This window comes from Chlamydomonas reinhardtii, chromosome 12 (genome assembly GCF_000002595.2).
Source record: "Chlamydomonas reinhardtii strain CC-503 cw92 mt+ chromosome 12, whole genome shotgun sequence".
Lineage (NCBI taxonomy): Eukaryota > Viridiplantae > Chlorophyta > Chlorophyceae > Chlamydomonadales > Chlamydomonadaceae > Chlamydomonas > Chlamydomonas reinhardtii.
This window is the reverse complement of record NC_057015.1, coordinates 3972583-3993808: the sequence shown is the minus strand read 5'-3', so window position 1 is coordinate 3993808 and position 21226 is coordinate 3972583. Positions and strand designations below refer to the sequence as shown.

Below are 21226 nucleotides of genomic sequence, written 5' to 3'. Positions count from 1 at the left end.
GGGCCTGGCGCTGTCTGGTGGCCGCACGCACACAATGCAACCCGCCATCACGGTATTACCGCAACCTCCAAGCCACGCTCCAAGCCCGCCCCGACCGTGACCACCATCGGCGCACAGTGCGCAGCGTCCACCCGCACCAGTAAAGGGCTCATATTATTTCTCTCCATACTCGCTGTCGACCGACTACCGAATACCGATTACTTGCAAGCCACCCCACCCCGACGTTCGGCAGTTGAAAGGTTCTAAGCTGACCAAACGCGGCCCTTGAGCAGCACATAGTATACGCCGACCTGTCAGGTATCCCTCTCTCATATTGATGAGTCCAAGGGTGGATGGGTTTCCCGCCACGAACAGCCCTGAACAGATGAGTAAGTTCACGCTGGGCTGTGAGATCGAGGGTGCCTCTCAGAAAGCCTTTCGCTTATATTACATAATTACTCTCAGAGCCTATACATTATTAACATTAAATATTGTGGTAAGAACGATAACAGCCAGCAAAAAGTCGCACGCGCCGAAATGAGCGCCTGGCAACTTGACTCCGACACCGTCCAATCAGATAACGCTCTGTATGCATTTGGATGAGGCGTCACTCGCAGCACCGATGCGTGTCACTGAGGCCAGGCCCGTTCGGCGATTGCGCGTGCGCTTCCGGCCTTTGCAAGCTCTGACGCTGCTGGCGGCAGTGCTGATTACGAGCGCAGCAGCTGCAGCGATCGGGGAATGCAGCGCGGCCGACGGAGCGGCGACTGGGGTGCAGGCGCTGTCCTCCCTCTCTGGTGGCCAGGTGGCCCAGGGCGTCCTGGCTACACCGGTCACCGCCACGTGGGACTTTAAGGGACGGCCGGACGTGCTCGCGATGCCACAAGGTATGGGCGCAGCGACTTGGGACGGGCCGGAGTGGGCGGCAGGCTTGCCACTGAGAACGCATTACCAAAGAGCTCTGAACACCTGGTCCGCCGTCAACGCCTTCGTCCACCCTCGCACGCCCGACAGGCACCGCCGTGAACCTGTCCTGCCTCACGGCACTCAACGCCACCGTGGCGGCCCCCTCGGCGGCGGTGGGGAGTGTGTTCCTGCAGCCCACGGCGCTGGACTTGTCTGCGGCGTCGGGCCTCAGCATGGCCGGCGTCAGCCTCAGCACCGACTGCGCCACAGTGCTGGCATACCAACAGTATCTGTGCACGTCGCTGCGCGCAGCAGGCAGCCTGACGGTGCGTGTACAATGTGCTAATGTGCATGATCGCCGACTCTTTATTGCGGGGCCCTTTAACCCTGCCGGCTCCTCGCTCCCCTTCCCCAGCACCACTTTCCCGTGCGCCTGCGCACAGATGGAGCCAGGCGTGGTTCGTTTCGGCCGCTGGCGTGACGGCTTCACGTCTCTGGACAACGTGAACCTCACCTGCCCCACGTCGGCGGGCGCGGCGGCAGTGGCTGTGCCTTGCCGTCTGGTGTCTGTGCAGACGGCTGCTGAGCTGCTGGAGGCGTTCACGGTGCATGCGGCTGCTGCCGCGGCGGCGGGAGCCAACCTCACAATCGTGCTCGCTAGCAACGTGACGGTGCAGCGCAGGTGCGCTTGGGGGCTTGGAACACGGTCGCACGCCAGCATGCCTGCTCACACGTTATCACCACGTCAGGCTGTGTCGTCCTCGCCCTGGATCTGCGATTGCCTGTCCTCAAGTTTGCATACCTTCCTGCTTCCTTCCGACCACAGTGCGTCGCCTTCCCACGTACCCGCGCCTGTACCTGCGCCCTTGCTCGCGAACATCAGCTTGGTGGGGTCGGCGCTTCTTGGGCGGCCCGTGCTGGATCTGCAGCTACAGACGTGGCTGTGGGACGTGGGGCCCACCGTGTGGGTGACGCTCAGCAACCTCTCGTGCGTTAACCTCGCACCCGGCTACATCTCCGCGGGGCGGCCATACAGCCCCTACGGGCTGCTGTCAGACCGCTTGTGGGCGTTCAAGAGGTACGTGGTACTGTCGGCTGGGCTGATGGCGAGGGCGGGCATTGTCGCAGGCTGGACCGCTCCACACGGATGTGGAGTGAGGGAGGCCCTCCTGCTGCTGTTAGCGGCCTACGGCCCGTCGGTCTGCATGCTGCGGCTGAAGTGTCGTTCGCGCTCACTTGCGCCCACGCCGCAGGTCCACACGCCAAGTCATTATCCACGACTGCACTCTTGTGATGCCGCCCGATGAGCTGTCATACACCCGGTGGGGTTGACTCGTGCATGTGCGCCCTGGGGCCCGCAGCTACCGGACGGGTGGGGAAGTAGAGGGTTGGTGCCCCCGGTTGGTGCCTGTTGCCCCCCTTCCCAGCGGAACCGCCAGTTGCCGAATGCAGGTCGGACGCATGAGGCTCACTGCCCCTTCATTATCACCCGCAGTTACTGGATAACGTTCCTCGTGTCGCCGGTGCCTGAGGCCCAGGTGGGTTTCCAGTGCTTGCCGCTAGGCGCTGGCTGCAATCATGCCTGATGCGAACGCCCGATAACCACGTTGTGCCTCTGCTCATGTCTGCAGGCACTAGCTGCCTGGCTTAAGGTCACCAACGTCACGGTTGACGCCGTGAATGCGTCAGGTGAGGGCACGAGCGACGAGGGGAAGGCACCTGAAGGCAGAGGTTGCCTTCACCTATACTGACCTGTGCCTTCACCTATACTGACGTGTGGCATTCATTCCTCCTGGCCTGTAACGTTTGGTTCCGTGTGCGTGCGCACTATTAGGGGTTTATTACCGGTCGCTGCAGTCGGCTGTCACGAGTTTTGAACGAGTGCACGTCACCGACAGGTTGGTGGGCATGCGGTGCATGCAAGGCGCAAGCATGGGGACTGGGCAAAGGGGAAATTGTGGTGACATCGCATGGCTTGACCAGGATGCCGCCTGCCCCAATGCGGGGCCGAACCGTGCGCGTCTGACAAGGACGTGTTGCCTACGATTGCATGCTCGCAGCTTGGGCCCGGGCTACCCGCTGCTGCCGCCTGTTAGCCTGGACATTAAGCAGCTCCAATCCGCCAGTGTGCCGCTCACCTCCGTGAACCAGGCCAACTCCGCCCCCGACCTGCTGGTGAGCGAGCTGTCCTGAGCTCTGGTGCACGGATTGAGCATGCTTGTTCGCACGGATTATGCCTCCCCCTCCTGCTCTGTACCAATCCTTGCAGCCCCCGGTCCCTGTGCGCAGCGAGAACGAGGAAGAACTATGCACCTCAGCAAGTAGTAATGCCGACCCACGCTAGATCAAATTACGACGTGTGTGTGTGTGTCTTTTCTGCCTGCGATTTCCCCGCGCAGCTAGCTATGGACCCCCACCACAGCACGCCTGATGGAAGCGGCCTGCGCTGGGTGCTGCTGGTGGGCAACGTCTCTACCGGGGAGGGCGGCGCCGTCGCGTGGGCGAACGCCCTGGAGGCCACCACAACAGGCGACAACGCAAACAGCATGGGTGGCAGCAGCGCAGACGCTGCGGCCGCCCGCGCAGCCGGGTTTGGGAATGCGACCGCTATCATCCCTGGCAGCACCGTGATTGAATGCGGCTATGCGACGGGCTTCATGCGGCTGGGTCTCGGCGGCCAAACAGCGGCACTGGGTGTGCCAGCTGGAGCAAGGCTGGTGATGCGGCGGCTCGTGCTAACCGAACTGGCGGCTCGCGGCGGCAGCTACAGCCGCAGCGACCCGCTGGCAGTGCTGTCCAGCCCGCTGTGGGGCGTGTCGCTGGCCGCGGGCGCCAGCAAGACACGGCTGGAGAACTGCACGCTGGTGGTCAGCGCGGAGGAGCTGCAGCTGCTGCAGCAGGCGCTGCTGCCGGCGGCGCAGCTGGCGGCGGTTGTGGCCGCAGGGCCAGCAGGGGGCACAGGCGCCAACGCCACAGCCAACAGCACGGGCAGCGCTGGCACCGGTGGCAACGCCAGCAAGCTGACCTTCGATACAGCTCTTGTGGAGGCTACCCGCAGCTTCTTCATGAACGCGAACGACCTCTCAGTCAACACGACCGGCAGTGTATTGTTGCTGCGCATAGCGTATGTTACCACGGACTTGTACACGCTGACAAACTGTGTGTTCCGGGCACCGGTGGCGGCGGACGGCGAGTGGTCGGGGCCCAACCTCACAGCCCTGGGGGTGCCGTACGATACCGGCAGCAGCAGCAGCAGCGGCCGCGGCGGCGCCCCGGTAGGCGCAATCGTAGGGGCTGTCGTCGGCGGCTGCTGCGCTCTCCTCGCAGCAGGTGTGACAGCCCTGTTAGTGCTTCGCCGGCGGCGTCAGCAGCACGGGCGGCTCAAGCGCGGCCGCGATGCCGGCGCTGGCGATGACCCCTATGCTCAGTACCTGCAGCGGGGCGCGGCCACGGACGGAGCAGGCGCGGACGCAGGCCCATACGGCAATGTTGACGGAAATACATCCATCGCAGCAGGCGTCGCCATCGCTGGTGACGGGCCTCGATCTCGCTGCAGCCTGGACCGGCTGTCTGCGCTCACGGACAGCGGCCAGGTGATGCGGCCCGGGGCACGAAGCAGCGCCGCGGATGTCACGGCCCTAGCCATTATGTTCAAAGGCGGCGCAGGGCCCTCCGTCACAACCTCCACAGTGAGCTGCTCTGGCGGCCCCACGGGTGAACTGCCGCGCCTGTTGGCGGGCCTGGCGGCGCCAGCCGAGGCGGCGTCGAGCGCGCAAGGGGGCGTGGGGTCGGCGGCGGGGCGCAGCTCCCATCCAAGCAGTAGCGCTAGCAGTGGGCTGCTGAAGCTGCGGTCCCCCTACACGACCACGGGGGCTGTCACCAACATGACCAGTAAGGCCTTGGCTGCCATGGCAGCAGCCGAGGCCTCAGCGCTCCGTAGCGACGGGCTACCTGTGGGCGGCTCCGGGGACAAGCTCACACGGGCACCTACCGACAGCTTCGATGCAGCCCCGAGCACGACCACGCTCCGCCAGCACGGCCCAGCAGGTGCTGCCGCCCTTTGTGCAACCATGCGCACAGGCAGCAGCACCGGCGGGCCCATCACTGCTGGCCCTGGCGCCGGGGATTCCAGGCATACGCCGCCCTCAGCCTCATCCGGCTCCCGAGATGTGGCTCGTACGGGAGCCAACGCCGTCGAGTCGTCCAACGCGTCGTCCGCTGTGTCCCTCTGGCAAGTGCCGGGGGCACCGGGGACCACTCGCGGCGCCAGCACTGTGAATCAGATGCACGCTATGATTGCGGCATTTGGGCGGAACTTTAATGACCAGCAGTTGCAGGTGCACGGGCTGATTGGCAAGGGCGCGCACGGCACCGTGTATCGCGGCACGTGGCGCGGCCTGTCCGTGGCGATCAAGTCCATGGTGTTTGGCCCCGACGACCACGCTCGCCACCAGCAGCGGCCGCTCATGGAGGCGGCTATCAGCTCAAACCTGACGCACCCAAACATTGTGTGAGTGCGGGATGGAGCTGGGGAGCAGGTTGGGGCTGCTGAATGCTGGCTTGACCCTCCTCTCAAGGACCCTTATCTTCTTGCCACTGAGTGCCACACACGCCTCACTCACTCTTTCACTTCGCTCTGCAGGACCACCTACTCATACGAGCTGCGCGAGGTGCAGCACGAGCTGGCGTCCCTGTCCCCGGAGCTGTCACAACAGGGCGGCGGCTGGCGCCTGCTCATCATCCAGGAGTTCTGTGACGCGGGCCCGCTGCGCAGCCTGGTGGACTGCGGCTTCTTCCTCACGCCGCCACAGCAACACATAAAGCGGCCGCCTTCACGCATGTTGGAGCAGCAGCGCGCGTCCCGGAAATCCGTAGCAGCAGCGTCAGCAGTAGCATCAGGAGAAGCAGGAGGCGCGAAGGAGCAGCAGCAGCAGCAGCAGCCAGAACGTTCGGCTGCTGGTCACGGTATCCGGGGCAGCAGCACCAGCAGCGACGATGACGAGGATGATGCGCGTGTATCGCGCATGCTCCGGCGGGCTGGTGGCACGTTCGGTCCTGGCATGTTTGAGGGCTGTGAGCGGGTGAAGCCGAACAAGCCTTTTCGCCCAGCCCTCGAGGACGTGCCTGCGGACGTGCCCGGCGGCCGGCCCGCAAGCTCGCTCCAGGCGGCCCTGCGCTACGTGGAGGCCGCGCTGCAGATCGCACGTGGGCTGCAGCACATCCACGAGAAGAACATCGTGCATGGTGAGTGAGGACCCCAGCTGGCACTGCGCTTTGGTAGGGAGAATAGACATATTTGTTTTGCCACGGCTCGCACTTCTTCTTGCTCCCGCAGGCGACCTGAACCCCAACAATGTGCTGCTGGTGCGCGCGCCCGGCACTCCGCTGGGGTTCTGCCTCAAGGTGTCGGACTTCGGGCTGTCGGTGCGCGTGGGTGAGGGCCAGTCGCACCTGTCCAACTTGTTCCAGGGCACGCCCTACTACTGCGCGCCGGTGAGTACCGTAGACAGCGCTACACGGGTCGCTGGCAAGGCGGCACGGAATGCACGAGATGCAGCACTTTGACCTGCAGAGGCGCTTGTGCGCGATCACTGAGGGCTTTCGTAACTGTATTACAGGAAGTGATGCTGTCTGGCAAGGTCGGCAAAAGCGCAGAGTAAGTGAAGCACGGCCGTGGCCCAATCCATGTTGGCTGGTTTCTGCCCCCGCCTGCGCAAGGTTGACCTGGTTCATGCATACTTATCAACATGGCGTGTGCCCGTTGCCTGTCCCCGCCCGTGCAGCCTGTACTCTCTGGGCATCATGCTGTGGGAGCTGCAGAACGGCACGCGGCCGCCCTGGCGCATGGGCGTGCGGCTGCGCACCTACCCCTCGCTCAACACGGGCGAGCTGGAGTTCGGACCCGACACGCCTCCGCGGTACGCATGCCTGGCACGGGAGTGCTTCCACGCCTCCAGCGCGGCGCGGCCGAGCGTGGGGGTGGTGGTGGCAGCGCTGGAGAGGATTAGGGACGAGCTAACCGTAATGAGCAATGTATAGTAGGCGTGCGGTTTTGTGCGCCGTTACACGGAATGGAACTCAACTTTCGCTGAGGAACGCGTCAGCAGGTTCCAGCTAGAACAGGATCATGTGAAGTATTATGGCATGCAAAGGGTAGGCATTATTTTGGTGTGTTGCTGGCTTGAGCTCAGCCTTGGGCCATGCACACAGGCTGGTGGAAACACAACCACGGAACAGTAGTGGCGTTACACGTGCTCTCTTATCTATATCTTGTCTTTTGTCTGAATGTGGCTGCGTGTGCCTACAGCTTAAGGGATACAAAGGAATGCTTCTTTTGCAGGGGTTCTGGTCTTCTGGATCCGACATTTTTGTTCAGTTGTAGAGGCGATGTCATTAAGGTTGATACTGACATACTGTCAAGCGTCACGCCATCGTGGGGCAGCGTTCCTTCAGGGCAACGAAGCAAGAAGTAAGTGGATGGAGGGGGCGTGACAACGACAGATTTCTGTGACTCTTTCCGCAATCAGAGGTTGACGCGCACAAGAGCGTTTTGTGCAAGGGTGCTTCGTGCATAATACCGTTGACTCGGGCTGCCAACTTGAAGCCTAAGGTTCGTCAGGCACATGCTGGCGTGCACCGTGTTTGGACAGTAGTGTTTGGGGACAGTGTGTCACGCCCTACTGCGTGATTACGCAACCCGTACGTGCCCCCGCTGTAATGATTGCGGCGTGACTCACTGCTCCACTGAGCGCACAGGCAGATTTACTTGACTCTCGTCTGACCTCAGAAATTACAAGCACTTCTGGTCACTGGCAGCGATAGTTCGCGTCTGTTTGCAGTGGCGTTCTTCAACTGTGTAAACGCTCACGGAGTACTACCAGAGAGCTCAAGAGAGAACACCCTCTTGAGCAGTTGAGCTAGCGGACGCGCTAAGACGGGCCCCGCGGGGGACTTCCGCCATCCGGATACGTTATCCACAACCGAGGGCGGTGCCCTTCACAGGCGGGGATGGAAAGCTCGGAATCTTACCCCCATGCTCAAAATTGTAGATCTTTAGGAGAATATTTCGTACGTACTTTTAGTTTTGTAGGGGTGGTCTGGTGAGGAAGTTCTGGGCGGCCAAAGTTGGGGGGTGCTCCGGGTCCGCCGGGTTTCGGGAGCCCATCCTGGCGGATTTCGGGAAGCAACCCACAAGCAGAAGTCGGGGCCAAAAGCAGCACTACGAGACTCATATGTGAACATTACGCCGTAATAAGCACAAACAAAGCGTGGGAGGGCTACGTAACGCGTCCTGGCGTGGACATGTCCGCACATGTCCCCACGTTAGAGACATGCGCACTGACACAGCTGGGCTCTTAAGCGCTGGTGCGCATAAATTCACGTCTAACCGTCTACCAAGGCTGCCGATAACCACTGTTCATTCGTCACACGGCAGAGAGTTGAGCGCGGGGTGGGCTGAGTCGAGGGGATTTCCATGGATAGGATCCCGCATGTGACCGAAGATTGCATTGCAGGGACCTGCTGACGCACCGACCGAAGTCTCAGAACAGGACCGCCGATGGTACAGCGTGATAGTGCTCGTCAAGAGGAGTCCATTGACTCCACTCTGGTATGAAATGGAGGGGTTTTAACCCCTAAACAACAAGGTTTTGTCCGCGTGTGGGGGGGTCGGTCGTCCCCTCAAGGGGGTTGTGACACTACGCGCCGCACCCCCAAAAATTTTCGCGTTGAACTAATCGTGCGACTAGCCGACCGCCTATCTTGGGGAGTAACGGGGCTGCCCTAGGATCGTCTGATGTCGCTGGGGGCACACGAGGGACGTATGAGGACGTGCCCTGGTGCTGTGCCGTGGCCGCTCTCCTAGTCCTCTTAACGGGTTGGATAGCTGTGGAGACTAAGGTATCGAGACTGCCAGGGGGGGGGGGGGTTAGCACCCTAGCGCGATGTCCTTGGTTGGGTTGCCGAGCTTGGGGATAGGCAGGGCGACCAGAGGGAGGGCGGGTCGGCTTAGCGTTGAGGAAAACCAGCGGTGGAAGCTGCTGCTGCGTGTCCCACAGACTTAGGCACTTTCCCTTCCCGCTTAACAACCGCGAGTTGCCGGTTGTGAGAGGTTTGGACAGTAATATCAATTGTGGTTTACACTTGTGCCCGAAGTGGGAAGATCTGTCCACTCGGCACTACCGTTCGACCTGGGAAAGGTTGCCTGGTATGGTTCTTCAGGCTAACACCCGGTTCTATGCCCAAACAACAAGCGGTCGGCCGCTTAAATACTCAGGGGCGACCCGCATTGGTCGTACATGGATCTAGAATCCATGTGCAACGTTGTCAATTACATAACAGACCACTCGTGCAACGTTGCTACTTACGTAATCTGCCTCCCAGTCCGACCGCCTCTGTCCGACTGCCTACTGGTCTGACAATTACGTACCCGCACCTTCCCTACTCGCAACCTGGGTTAGTGCGAACCCTGCCGCCGCTCCACCTCTGCCAAGGGGGAAAACATCCACGCCCCCACACGCATATGCGCATGTTCGCTAAGTCGCAACCTATTTTGTCAAGCCCAAAGTTCAATGAGCCATGTGTCGCGCCACAGCTGTGACCTCCCCCACGATTGATCCGACGACCGCGTCGGCCAAAAGCAGTTGAACTGTGCTGCGGCGTCCCAGAAATGGCGCGTTGGACTCGAACTACAAGGTGCTACGCCATGGAGAGTGCGTGGCTCTTCGCAGGCTCGCTGTGGATCCGGCGGCCAGCCGCAATTATAGGTGTGTGTTTTGCCCTTGTCCGTTGGTTAGCGAATGATGAATGTCCGTTGTTGATTGGCGAATGGCGAATGTCCGTTGGTGGCGAATGGCGAATGGCGAATGGCGAACACCTCCTGCTGACAATACTGTGGGAAGACTTGGGATTTGCCGTTGTACGGGTTCGTGCTTACGCTTAGCAGTGTTGCAGGCGGTTGCGCTGTTGTCTTTTATGGAGTAAGCAGTTGGAGAAAGCAGCGCTTCTCCCTTTACCAGTCCAACCACGTCCAACCACCGGTGGGTCTCCTCGCTCGCTGTGAGCTGCAGCATGCTTGCTGCCGCGAAACGTGGGAGCATTAGATAGGCCGCGGCGTGAGGGCCATAGCTTCGGCGCAGCAGCGTACATCCCCGGTGGGTCTCGCTACCGTTGGAGCCGCATTTCTACACACTGACTGCTCCGCGCTACCTTCAATAACTCTCAGTCGCTCCACGCTGATTGCCCGCTCCAGATTACCGGTATCGTCATACCAGCGCACCAGGTTCCCATAGGTGAGCGCCATGTTGGTGGCTGCCGGTCGGAGTTTACCAAACAAGGTTCCCTCGCTCTCAGATTTCGTTTCGGCCTGCTAATATTAAGTGTGACGGTCTCCGTTGCACAGGTGGCGGGGCTGTGGTGCCCGTGTGGCGGCGTTTGACGCTGCCGTGCACACATGCGGCGGTGGTTCTGGTGGTGGCGTGGGCGCCGGCGCCTCATACTACTCATACGTGCATGTTGCATCAGCGGAGTGCTCAGCCATGAAAGCAGGTGAGTCGAAACTGCTGCTCCGCGAGTGGAGGTTGCTCTTGCCCAGGGCCGTGCGGTAAAGGACCCGATGCAGCAGGGCGTACAGTAGGCCAGCGACCTTATAATTCGTTGAGGGTTTGTGAGGCGAAGTGTCCATGTTGTGCGGCAGGGGGTACCGGTGCCACACAGCGGGCGTGACAGGACGTGGGTCCTCTTGACTAGGCGTGCCGTCTTGTCGTTGCTCTCCCATCCTCATGCCGTCTTGCAATACGTCCCACATGGCGGTGTGTTGCAAGCCACACGCCCCATGACTGGGCGCCTGCGCGGCCAGGTGAGCGCTTGACAGGGCCGGAAGGAGACGAATCGCATCGAGCGATAGCTGGCCATGAAAGGGGAGCTCGAGTCCCGCGGACAACTTTGGTGCTTCGTCAGGGGAACGGAACATGGGTTTGGGTGGCAGCTCCAACACCGTGTCATTGGTTGGCGGTGCCAGTGGCGTGTCGTAACAGCCTTGGGCATGAAAGATGGATGACCGGGGAGTAACGGTTGGGAGCGCTGCGGCCATCGTGTTCGGGCATGGCGCGTGCAGCTCATCTGATTGGCGATTCCCCTGACACCTTGTCATATCGGCAGGCCCCGTCAAGGCATCAAGGCAAGCACGCGGTGGCGTACAAGCAAGCCAGGCCGCCGGCGGAGCTGACAGGAGCGCTGTCTGTTGAAGCGGTGGTGTGGGTGCGTGCTCAGGCACATGCGGCACTGCTGGCGGCATCTGCCCCACAGCAGGTGAGTCCCGAGTAAGCCCCTCGCGGGTGTCGGGCGACTCGAGCACGGGCGTATCCCTGTCCACGGTTGGCAAGTGCTGGGGTGACGATTGGACACCAGGCACGGAACTGCTGGGGTTTACCGGAGGTGCGCACTCGATGGGCTGCGCCGGGCGGGTCCTGATTGCATGCGGCGTCACATCCGAATGTTGTGTGCCACGGCATGGGGTACGTGTCCACGCTCTTCACGTCCTCGCCTGCACCATCCTTGCTCTCCTCCGCAGGTCGTGCGGGCTGCTGTGCGGGAATCCGCTCCAAGTGATGTGCACGCTGGGGCGTGTCATCCCGTACTACTGCTGGCGGCGGGGGCACGGTCTGCTGCATGACGTAAACGTGCGTCGGGAAGGAGGCGCGAGGTGGGTGCGCAAGCGCAGTTACCGGTGTGGAATATGGTGTGAGCTCAGGGGTGTCCGGCGCATACGGCGCATACGGTTGCGGGAAGGGACGGTCACCTGCTTGCCCCCTCGCTCGGCGTCAGGCTGTGTTTCGTACTCCTCATACGGCACGTAGCACGTATCTTCCTCGTAGTAACGGCTGTCTCGCGCCATGTCCAACATGTGAGGTCCTTGCCCTGCCACTTCCTCCAACAGGCGCATCAGCCGTGCCATGTGAGCGGCAAGACCCTCAAGAGCGGCTTCATCCGCTTGATCGGCGTCGTACAAGTCGACTTGTTGCACGTCATGATGGTCGTGACCTCGCCCGCGGTTTGCTTGGAGTTGTGTTGATGGCGATGAGTAGCGCCCATGTCGTGATGGACGGCTGCCGTAGTAATGGGACTCATTGTACGAGTGGTAGTGGCAGTCCGCGAACCGCCGGTCCCTGTTGCGGCCATGGCGGCGGCCGGGAGACTGGTCACGCCACCGGTGACTGCGGCTGCTGCTTGGTGCAGAGTAGCATTGCGAGCCTTCCTCGATGTAGATGGCGTCATGAATTGCTTCTTCAAGTGTCTTGGGCCTCAGCAAGAACACCTGATCGTAGATGTCCGGTTGTAGCCCACGAAGGAAGGAGAAGGTATGGACGGGGTCAGAGGTATTGAGCGACAGCTGCGACGCCAGGTCACGAAACCGATCCGCGTACTCTCGCACGGGTTCACGCCGGCGCTGTTGGCAGCGTGCAAGCAGATTGTATAACTCCTCCTGATTCGCCTCAAAGCGCTCTTGGAAAGTGATTTGGAACTGCGCCCAGGTGGTGATGGAGCTCTCAACCCCGGAATACCACGTTGCGGCAGAGTCCCCTAGCCGGCAGACAGCCACATCCAGCGTCTGGTCGTCCGTCCAGCCGTACATGCGCTTAGCGCGGTCTAACCGGGCCAGCCATTGCCGAGCGCAATCATTCGTCTCATAGTACGGTATGGAATTGACGCTGCTGGGCTGCACGTGCGATGGTGTCGCCATGCTGACTTAGCTTGATAGCGCTGCGAGACTAAGGGGAGACCAGGCACGACCCGCCAGTCGAGCACCAGCTAACCTGGTCTCGATACCAACTACGCGCCGCACCCCCAAAAATTTTTGCGTTGAACTAATCGTGCGACTAGCCGACCGCCTATCTTGGGGAGTAACGGGGCTGCCCTAGGATCGTCTGATGTCGCTGGGGGCACACGAGGGACGTATGAGGACGTGCCCTGGTGCTGTGCCGTGGCCGCTCTCCTAGTCCTCTTAACGGGTTGGATAGCTGTGGAGACTAAGGTATCGAGACTGCCAGGGGGGGGGGGGGTTAGCACCCTAGCGCGATGTCCTTGGTTGGGTTGCCGAGCTTGGGGATAGGCAGGGCGACCAGAGGGAGGGTCGGCTTAGCGTTGAGGAAAACCAGCGGTGGAAGCTGCTGCTGCGTGTCCCGCAGACTTAGGCACTTTCCCTTCCCGCTTAACAACCGCGAGTTGCCGGTTGTGAGAGGTTTGGACAGTAATATCAATTGTGGTTTACACTTGTGCCCGAAGTGGGAAGATCTGTCCACTCGGCACTACCGTTCGACCTGGGAAAGGTTGCCTGGTATGGTTCTTCAGGCTAACACCCGGTTCTATGCCCAAACAACAAGCGGTCGGCCGCTTAAATACTCAGGGGCGACCCGCATTGGTCGTACATGGATCTAGAATCCATGTGCAACGTTGTCAATTACGTAACAGACCACTCGTGCAACGTTGCTACTTACGTAATCTGCCTCCCAGTCCGACCGCCTCTGTCCGACTGCCTACTGGTCTGACAATTACGTACCCGCACCTTCCCTACTCGCAACCTGGGTTAGTGCGAACCCTGCCGCCGCTCCACCTCTGCCAAGGGGGAAAACATCCACGCCCCCACACGCATATGCGCATGTTCGCTAAGTCGCAACCTATTTTGTCAAGCCCAAAGTTCAATGAGCCATGTGTCGCGCCACAGGGTCCCGGGGGATTTCGGGGCATGGGGTCTGGCACTTCGTTTCCACCCCCCCCCTGCTCTTCGCACCCACAACGCAAATTCAACTAAAGTCAGCTGACGTAAGGCAAATAGCACATGAGACGCGCGTTCCACCCTTGGACCCCGGCACGGGCACTTACCCCACGCCGTGTCCGGTCACCAGCCCTGGCGTGACAAGTATGGCAGTTAGGGAGGTGCTGGAGTGTGTGGCGTGTGGAGCGCGCGATGTGCATGCCGACAACCTTGCAAACTTTGACACTGCGCAAGCAACGTATCGATATAACGCAAATAACACGCACCGCAACAAGAATAAGCAAACAATATCTAAACTTCAGTCAGCCAGCTTGTCAGCTGCATTTGCGTAATTAACCAGCTCTACTCGGTGCACATGCTTAACCGAAATAATAGATGAGTACAGCTTGCGATAAATGAGAGCGCGCCGGCTGTCGGCCGCGACGCAGCTGCGGAAGCTTCCCACTTTGCTCGCAGCGGCAGCGGCAGTGCAAATATGCATAGCAGGAGCGTTGCTCTATGCGCCAGAGGCAAACTCAGCTGGCGGGGCTTGCTCGCCGGGTGACGCGGATGGCATCCCGCGGGACCTAGACGCCTCACAGCTGGCCCAGAACGCTCTAAACACATCAACTCTTAGCACATGGGACTTTGGGATTGGACTACCGGCCATCAAGGCGTCTGCAGGTGCGGTGGCCCGTCGATTTCTCTGCGCAGCCGGTCTCCCCCTTGGGCCCCGTTCTCTCACCTCATATGACTTGCGCCGACAGGCACCGCCGTGAACCTGTCCTGCCTCACGGCACTCACCGCCACCGTGGCGGCCCCCTCGGCGGCGGCGGGGAGTGTGTTCCTGCAGCCCACGGCGCTGGACCTGTCTGTGGCTTCGGGCCTCAGCATGGCCGGCGTCAGCCTCAGCACCGACTGCGCCACAGTGCTGGCATACCAGCAGTACCTGTGCACGTCGCTGCGCGCAGCAGGCAGCCTGACGGTGCGTGTACAATGTGCAACTGTGCATGATGGCCGACTGTTGCGGGGCCCTGCAACCCTGCCGGCCCCTCGCTCCCCTTCCCCAGCACCACTTTCCCGTGTGCCTGCGCACAGATGGAGCCAGGCGTGGTTCGTTTCGGCCGCTGGCGTGACGGCTTCACGTCTCTGGACAACGTGAACCTCACCTGCCCCACGTCGGCGGGCGCGGCGGCAGTGGCTGTGCCTTGCCGTCTGGTGTCTGTGCAGACGGCTGCTGAGCTGCTGGAGGCGTTCACGGTGCATGCGGCTGCTGCCGCGGCGGCGGGAGCCAACCTCACAATCGTGCTTGCGGCGAACATCAGCATCAATAACAGGTGAGCTCAAATGCATACCAGCGTAGTCCCTATGTACGAAGAAGCCGGACTTGGCACCTGCTTTGCCTTGACGTGTTTGTTAATCTTGGCCTCGGCACATGCAGTGTGTGGCCTGCAGGATCTTCTATCAAGATAAACAGCAACATAACCCTGGCTGGCTCGGCGCGACTCGTTCGGCCCATCCTGGACCTGGGGCGTCTGACGGGCATCTGGACCATGGCTGGGAACGCCTTCGTACTCATCGACAACCTCACGCTGGTGAACCTGGCGCCGGCGTACTACAAGCCCGGCTACCGCTTCTCCCGGTTCGGCCCGCTGTCGGAGCGAGTGAGGGCCTTCTACACGTAAGGCGTCAGCAGTTGTGACGCCAGCAACTGTCCATGCTAGCTCCCATGTCAGAACCGGTGCGGCTGGCCGTGCTGGCCCCACCTTGGGGCCGGTGCACTTATTGATGCGCTCGCACATGCTCACTACCCTTTCCTCCACATGGATGCAGAGTCGGCAAACAGTTGTTTGTTCGAAACTGCACGCTCGTGGTGCCGCCAGCAGAGGTACCGAACATGCTGTTCGCGCCTGGCCGAACTGGCCTTGAACAGGATACCTCGAATGTTGTGCTGGTTCTTGCTGGGTTGCATTTCCGATTGCCCGCGCCATCCGGACTACTGAGTAGCCGGAGAATTTTTCCTTTCGAGCTCGCTCTCTGTGCTTCCCCGCGTGCAGCTTTCATATATGAGGTACTGGTTGACTTACCTGGTAAGGAAGGGCCACCAACGACAGTGGGGCTGATCAACATAAGCGAGGGAGACCGGGGTCAGCCGTCGTACAGGGCCAGCTCGCAGGCTTCGCGCCGCTTGACGCCCCACACGCACGTGGGACGGCGGTACCACCCACGCGCCATGTAAAACCTAACGCCTGCTGTTCTACTTGCAAACGCATGTCACAGGTGTCGCCCGTGCCCGAGGCGCGCGCTAAGGCCGAATGGTTAGCGGTCAACAACATCAGCGTGGATGCCGTCAATGACTCTGGCGTGTACTACCGCTGTCTTGACGGAATTACTGTGAGACTGGAGGACGTTCACTTGACTAACAGGTGCGGCGGAGTGCATGTCTGCTGTTGTTGCCTACCGGCCATATGCCCAAGTACTAAACACACACCTTCTTCGCTTCTGTGCCATGCTTTCCGCCATGCGCGCCACAGCCTCGGCCCGGGCTACGCACTCCTGCCAGCGCCGTCTGGCTTCGGGCAGCTGCAAGCCAGCAGCGTGCCCCTGATCGCCGCCAACTCTGTGACCAACAGCTCGGACATGCAGGTAGGTGCAGGTGTGGTGCCGCCGTCATGGCCGGGCGGGCAGCACTTGATATATTTGCAAAGGATGCTCAGGCGTGTGGAAAAGCCGGCTCACCAACTTTTCCCTACATTGCAAGACCTGTCCTGGCTACTGTCCTAACACCGCACCTCTTGACCCTACCTTTCCCCTGGCTTCCTGCGCATGCCCGCAGTTGGCGCTCCTCCCTAACAACACCACGCCAGATGACCAGGGCCGCCGCTGGGTGCTCCTGGTGAACAACATAAGTCTGGCGGCGGCGGGGCAGTGGCCTGAGGGCCCAGCACGAAACACAACCAGCACCAGCGACGCGCGTGCGGGCCTGGAAGGCACACCAGTCAATCCCAGCAACGGCAGCTGTGGGGACGGCAGCTGTGACGCAGCAGCGGCGCCAGCAGGAAATGACACGGGCGCAGGCGTGCAGGTGCCAGGGCTCACGGTGATCGCCAGCTTGATACCCGAGCACCCCGTGCGGCTGGGCTTGGGCTGGCGGCTGTCTGCTCTCGGAGTGCCTGGCGGTGCCGGCGCGGGACTGGTAGTCCGCAATCTAGTGGTGAGCGAGCTTGCGGCTCGCGGCGGCAGCTACAGCCGCAGCGACCCGCTGGCAGTGCTGTCCAGCCCGCTGTGGGGCGTGTCGCTGGCCGCGGGCGCCAGCAAGACACGGCTGGAGAACTGCACGCTGGTGGTCAGTGCGGAGGAGCTGCGGCTGCTGCAGCAGGCGCTGCTGCCGGCGGCGCAGCTGGCAGCGGTTGGTGTGCCAGGGCCAGCAGGGGGCACAAGCGCCAACGCCACAGCCAACGGCACGGAGGGGAGCGGCTCGCCGCAGCGGCCATTTGACTCTACGCTAGCGGCTGCAGCCCGGGCGTTCTTCGTGATCGGCGATGACTTGCTGCTAGGTCCTCCTTCTGCCAGCCGGCTCGTCTTTGTCAGGGGCTCCGCCGCTCGCTTCTCCCTGAGCAACGTGACGTTCCGCAGGTCAGACCCAGGCAGTGGCGAACAGGCGAACGCAGGTCTCACAGCCCTGGGCGTGCCTTACGATGACGGCAGCAGCAGCGGCAGCGGCGTCCCTGTGGGCGCCATTGCCGGGGCAGTGGTTGGCGGCTGCGTGCTGCTCCTGATGGTTGGCGGGGCGGCATGGCTCTCGGTGCGGCGGCGGCAGGGGCAGGGCAGCTACCAAGAGAAAGAGCTCTTCACAAGTGGTGATTTGGAGCAACTTGGCAACAGCACCCCTGCTGCTGCCGGCGTGAGGTCCGGCGCAAGCGATGAAGGTGTCAGCGGCAGCAGAGGGATGCACAGTGGGTTTTCGGCGGCCCAGCGCCGGCGGCAGTTGCAGTCATCCCTAACTGGGAGCAGCCCCATGCTCCCATGTATTCGCAGAGGCCGCAGCAGTCTAGAGATGGACATATTGCGAGCCAAAGGGGTCGCAAAGGGAGAGGCTGGCGGTCTGGGTGGGCCCAGCAATTCACCCGCCACGCGGTCGGGCTCAGACACGCAATCCGTGCGTGTATCTGGACCCAGTGCGATGTTTCCTGGGCTCGCTATCTCAGGTGCTAGTCCGGGCGACCGGGCCTCCGTGGCTCCCGGCAATCCTGCCGCCCAGGCGCCGGAGCCACCACAGCAGGCGGGGCTCAGGGAGCCCCCCGCAGGACCCGTCACTGCGACTGGGACCGACTCCTTCAACCGTCCGCCGACTCTGACCATGTCGCACCACACTCTGCAGCGCCCAGGACAGTCTCACGGAAGCGGCGCGGCCACACTCCAGCGCAGTGGCGGCGGCTCGACTGGCGCCGCCAGCACTTCTGCAGCAGCAGCCGGTAGCACGACAGGTAGCGAGCCAGCTCATGACAGCCAGAGCCGCTCAAGAGGCGCTGCTCTGGAGCAGATGCGCGGCACGATTGCGGCGCTGGGTCGGGACTTCGCAGGCGATCAGCAGCTGCATGTGCATGGGCTGATTGGCAAGGGCGCGCATGGCACCGTGTATCGCGGCACGTGGCGCGGCCTGTCCGTGGCGATCAAGTCCATGGTGTTTGGCCCCGACGACCACGCCCGCCACCAGCAGCGGCCGCTCATGGAGGCGGCAATCAGCTCAAACCTGACGCACCCAAACATCGTGTGAGTGTGGGTGGCTGGTGGGATGAAGCTGGGGAGCAGCTTGGGGCTGCGGAATGCTCAGCTTTGTTGGCGTGTACATTGCCCGCAAGCCGCCATGTTCTTGCCACTGAGTGCCACACACGCCTCGCTCACTCTTTCACTTCGCTCTGCAGGACCACCTACTCATACGAGCTGCGCGAGGTGCAGCACGAGCTGGCGTCCCTGTCCCCGGAGCTGTCACAACAGGGCGGCGGCTGGCGCCTGCTCATCATCCAGGAGTTCTGTGACGCGGGCCCGCTGCGCAGCCTGGTGGACTGCGGTTTCTTCCTCACGCCGCCGCGACCTGCCCATGCAGCCGCACCTAGTCCTCCTACTAGCTCCTTGCGGTCTCGGTTCAGGCTGCCGAATGTCTCCTCCATTTTGAGGCGGGACGCGCATGCGAACGCGCCTGTGTCGCCTGCCACCTTGGCAACAGCTGCGCCACCGCGCAGCCGCGCTAGCGGGAGCAGCAGTGACAAAGATGTGGGTGAGTCCAGCAGGGGCTCGCGTGACACCTCCAAGAGCGCACGAGGCGGGGTCGGCACGGCAGTCGAGGGCGATGCACGGGCGGACAGGGATCAAGCCGGCAGGGGTGCTGCGTCCACAGCGGGTGCGCCGCCAGATCAGCTGCAAGTGAGAGCGCCGCTTGAGGACATGACAGGGCACCACCAGCACGGCGGCACCCGGCCTCTGCTTGAGGACGTGCCTGCGGACGTGTCGGGCGGCCGGCCCGCAAGCTCGCTCCAGGCGGCCCTGCGCTACGTGGAGGCCGCGCTGCAGATCGCACGTGGGCTGCAGCACATCCACGAGAAGAACATCGTGCACGGTGAGTGAGGACCGCAGCTGGCACTGCGCTTTGGTAGGGAGAATGGACTGTCATTTTGCCACGGCTCGCACCTCTTCTTGCTCCACAGGCGACCTGAACCCCAACAATGTGCTGCTGGTGCGCGCGCCCGGCACGCCGCTGGGGTTCTGCCTCAAGGTGTCGGACTTCGGGCTGTCGGTGCGCGTGGGCGAGGGCCAGTCTCACCTGTCCAACTTGTTCCAGGGCACGCCCTACTACTGCGCGCCGGTGAGTACCGAAGATGGCGGTGCATGGGTCGCTGGCAAGGCGGCACGGAATGCACGAGATGCAGCACTTTGACCTACAGAGGTGCTTGTAGGTTGAGGCTTTCCTAACTGTGTTACAGGAGGTGATGCTGTCTGGCAAAGTCGGCAAAAGCGCAGAGTAAGTGAAGCACGCCCGCGGCCCAATCCGTGTTGGCTGGTTTCTGCCCCCACCTGCCCAAGGTCGCCCTCGTTCGGGCATGCTGACAACATGGCGTGTGCCCGTTGCCTGTCCCCGCCCGTGCAGCCTGTACTCTCTGGGCATCATGCTGTGGGAGCTGCAGAACGGCACGCGGCCGCCCTGGCGCATGGGCGTGCGGCTGCGCACCTACCCCTCGCTCAACACGGGCGAGCTGGAGTTCGGACCCGAAACGCCGCCGCGGTACGCACGCCTAGCGCGGGAGTGCTTCCACGCCTCCAGCGCGGCGCGGCCGAGCGTGGGGGTGGTGGTGGCGGCGCTGGAGAGGATTAGGGAGGACCTGGGGCCAAGAGCGCGCGCAGCAGTGGGCGTTTGATAGCAGCTGTACCATAAGGCGATTGGACAGAACAAATGGAAGGACTCTTTGCTCGTGTATGCTGTCATGAAAGCGGCATTACAAGGACGGCATGTCCAGGACTCAGTACTTCGGCAGGATGTGCTTGATGCAGGATTTGCACGTGCCCATATGGGCTTGCTTAAGAGATGCCTGGAAACAAGTAGTGCATGTTATGATGGCGAATTATAGGCCGGTGGGCGCTGCCTACCTGCGTGTTCTTACTGCTTGTGTGTGTGAGGGCTGGCGAAGCCGGCAGGATTTGTTGGCGGTGGGACTGGCAGTGCTGCGGTGGTGTGTGTGATGGGACAGGGTTCAAGGCAGGTGCTGCGGTGGTGGGGGCCCTGCGGCTGCACCAGATGCTGAGCGCATGTGAGTCCGCGCCTGTTGTTGGCGAATCCATACCAGCCGGCTATAAGTGGACTTGTGGTGGCGCGAGAGATGTGGAAGGTAGTGAGTTCATGCGTACCAAGCAGGCAGCATGACCAGGATGGCACGGAAGGACGTGCGCCCAATTGAGTTCGCCTGAGCCTACAACCACGGCCTACACCTCAGTGCGCGTCTGAGGCTGAGGGTCATGGATAGCTTCATTATCCGGACATAGCCAGGCAGCAAAATTAAGTTGGATTGCAGATGCACTTGACGCCTAAGTTGGGTTACGCGTATCTGTTGCCAATTATGCTTTAAAAGGATGACTGCGCACGGTGTCGGAAGCGGGTTAGCAGGTGCCGTGGCTAGCAGGCGGCACAGTCTGGAGTCTGCTCTCTACGACCCTGTTGCGCCTCCACAGCGCCGGGCTGTGTTGCCCAGGGTCGCACAGCACGTAATCCGTGTCAGGCACGCTGAAATCTCAGGTGGCGCTTGCCGTCGGAGTCTAGCTGCGAAGTGCAGAGAAATGCGCCCGCTGACGGCTGACCGCGGCCGGGAGAGCTGCTGCCTGCTGGAGGGTGTCTTGCATAAATTGGGCGCCTTACCGACCCCGTGGAGCTGCTTGTGTGGTGGCCCCAGGTGAATGTTGGCCTGTTGGGCCTGTCGGGACGACGTGAGACTCGAGTAGAGAGCGGCAGTATGGCATGCGCAGACGGCAGAGCACGGCACACTCCGTCAAACGTTGCCGTTCGACTTGCGCCAATGATCACATATATGAAATGACATAAAT

The 21226-nt window shown here is 61.8% G+C and overlaps 4 protein-coding genes across 6 annotated transcripts; all 4 read left to right on the top strand.

Annotated features, from left to right (window-relative positions):
- The first annotated feature begins 195 nt into the window (after positions 1 to 195).
- On the top strand, positions 196 to 7757 carry CHLRE_12g516750v5 (uncharacterized protein). Of its 2 annotated transcripts, none has more exons than XM_043068315.1 (14): positions 196 to 866; positions 994 to 1211; positions 1329 to 1567; positions 1712 to 1963; positions 2139 to 2207; positions 2381 to 2423; positions 2517 to 2574; positions 2720 to 2783; positions 2946 to 3060; positions 3285 to 5395; positions 5528 to 6129; positions 6221 to 6378; positions 6504 to 6541; positions 6669 to 7757. In XM_043068315.1, exons 1-14 carry the CDS (start codon positions 602 to 604, stop codon positions 6922 to 6924), a joined length of 4488 nt encoding a protein of 1495 aa, XP_042918410.1. In that variant the 5' UTR covers positions 196 to 601; the 3' UTR covers positions 6925 to 7757. The 2 variants fall into 2 exon arrangements, with proteins under 2 accessions (XP_042918410.1, XP_042918411.1); XM_043068316.1 differs by having other exon boundaries at positions 6669 to 7615.
- Positions 7758 to 8985: 1228 nt separating this feature from the next.
- On the top strand, positions 8986 to 12370 carry CHLRE_12g516700v5 (uncharacterized protein). Its single transcript, XM_043068312.1, has 7 exons — positions 8986 to 9650; positions 9838 to 9923; positions 10136 to 10175; positions 10286 to 10431; positions 11044 to 11193; positions 11456 to 11587; positions 11822 to 12370. Exons 5-7 carry the CDS (start codon positions 11159 to 11161, stop codon positions 11841 to 11843), a joined length of 189 nt encoding a protein of 62 aa, XP_042918409.1. The 5' UTR covers positions 8986 to 9650; positions 9838 to 9923; positions 10136 to 10175; positions 10286 to 10431; positions 11044 to 11158; the 3' UTR covers positions 11844 to 12370.
- On the top strand, positions 8986 to 12370 carry CHLRE_12g516717v5 (uncharacterized protein). 2 transcript variants are annotated; one of them, XM_043068313.1, is made up of 6 exons: positions 8986 to 10037; positions 10136 to 10175; positions 10286 to 10431; positions 11044 to 11193; positions 11456 to 11564; positions 11822 to 12370. In XM_043068313.1, the coding sequence occupies exon 1, from the start codon at positions 9590 to 9592 to the stop codon at positions 9824 to 9826; it is 237 nt and encodes a 78-aa protein (XP_042918408.1). In that variant the 5' UTR covers positions 8986 to 9589; the 3' UTR covers positions 9827 to 10037; positions 10136 to 10175; positions 10286 to 10431; positions 11044 to 11193; positions 11456 to 11564; positions 11822 to 12370. The 2 variants fall into 2 exon arrangements, with proteins under 2 accessions (XP_042918408.1, XP_042918407.1); XM_043068314.1 differs by having other exon boundaries at positions 11456 to 11587.
- A 1535-nt stretch (positions 12371 to 13905) lies between these two features.
- CHLRE_12g516650v5 (uncharacterized protein) lies at positions 13906 to 21221 on the top strand. Its single transcript, XM_043068311.1, has 13 exons — positions 13906 to 14320; positions 14404 to 14621; positions 14735 to 14973; positions 15078 to 15317; positions 15470 to 15524; positions 15694 to 15726; positions 15917 to 16062; positions 16171 to 16282; positions 16473 to 18409; positions 18562 to 19253; positions 19342 to 19499; positions 19618 to 19655; positions 19782 to 21221. Exons 1-13 carry the CDS (start codon positions 14053 to 14055, stop codon positions 20047 to 20049), a joined length of 4404 nt encoding a protein of 1467 aa, XP_042918406.1. The 5' UTR covers positions 13906 to 14052; the 3' UTR covers positions 20050 to 21221.
- The last annotated feature ends 5 nt before the right edge of the window (positions 21222 to 21226 follow it).

Excerpts from the sequence above, each read along its gene's own strand:
- CHLRE_12g516750v5 (XM_043068315.1), top strand. The coding sequence starts at position 602 with ATGCGTGTCACTGAGGCCAGGCCCGTTCGGCGATTGCGCGTGCGCTTC. Across the intron at positions 1,212-1,328 it reads GCGCAGCAGGCAGCCTGACG|ATGGAGCCAGGCGTGGTTCG; the intron begins GTGCGTGTACAA and ends GCCTGCGCACAG. Across the intron at positions 1,568-1,711 it reads AACGTGACGGTGCAGCGCAG|TGCGTCGCCTTCCCACGTAC; the intron begins GTGCGCTTGGGG and ends TTCCGACCACAG.
- CHLRE_12g516717v5 (XM_043068313.1), top strand. The coding sequence starts at position 9,590 with ATGGAGAGTGCGTGGCTCTTCGCAGGCTCGCTGTGGATCCGGCGGCCA.
- CHLRE_12g516700v5 (XM_043068312.1), top strand. The coding sequence starts at position 11,159 with ATGCGGCACTGCTGGCGGCATCTGCCCCACAGCAG. Across the intron at positions 11,194-11,455 it reads CGGCATCTGCCCCACAGCAG|GTCGTGCGGGCTGCTGTGCG; the intron begins GTGAGTCCCGAG and ends TCTCCTCCGCAG. Across the intron at positions 11,588-11,821 it reads CGTCGGGAAGGAGGCGCGAG|GCGCATCAGCCGTGCCATGT; the intron begins GTGGGTGCGCAA and ends TTCCTCCAACAG.
- CHLRE_12g516650v5 (XM_043068311.1), top strand. The coding sequence starts at position 14,053 with ATGAGAGCGCGCCGGCTGTCGGCCGCGACGCAGCTGCGGAAGCTTCCC. Across the intron at positions 18,410-18,561 it reads CTGACGCACCCAAACATCGT|GACCACCTACTCATACGAGC; the intron begins GTGAGTGTGGGT and ends TTCGCTCTGCAG. Across the intron at positions 19,254-19,341 it reads CGAGAAGAACATCGTGCACG|GCGACCTGAACCCCAACAAT; the intron begins GTGAGTGAGGAC and ends CTTGCTCCACAG.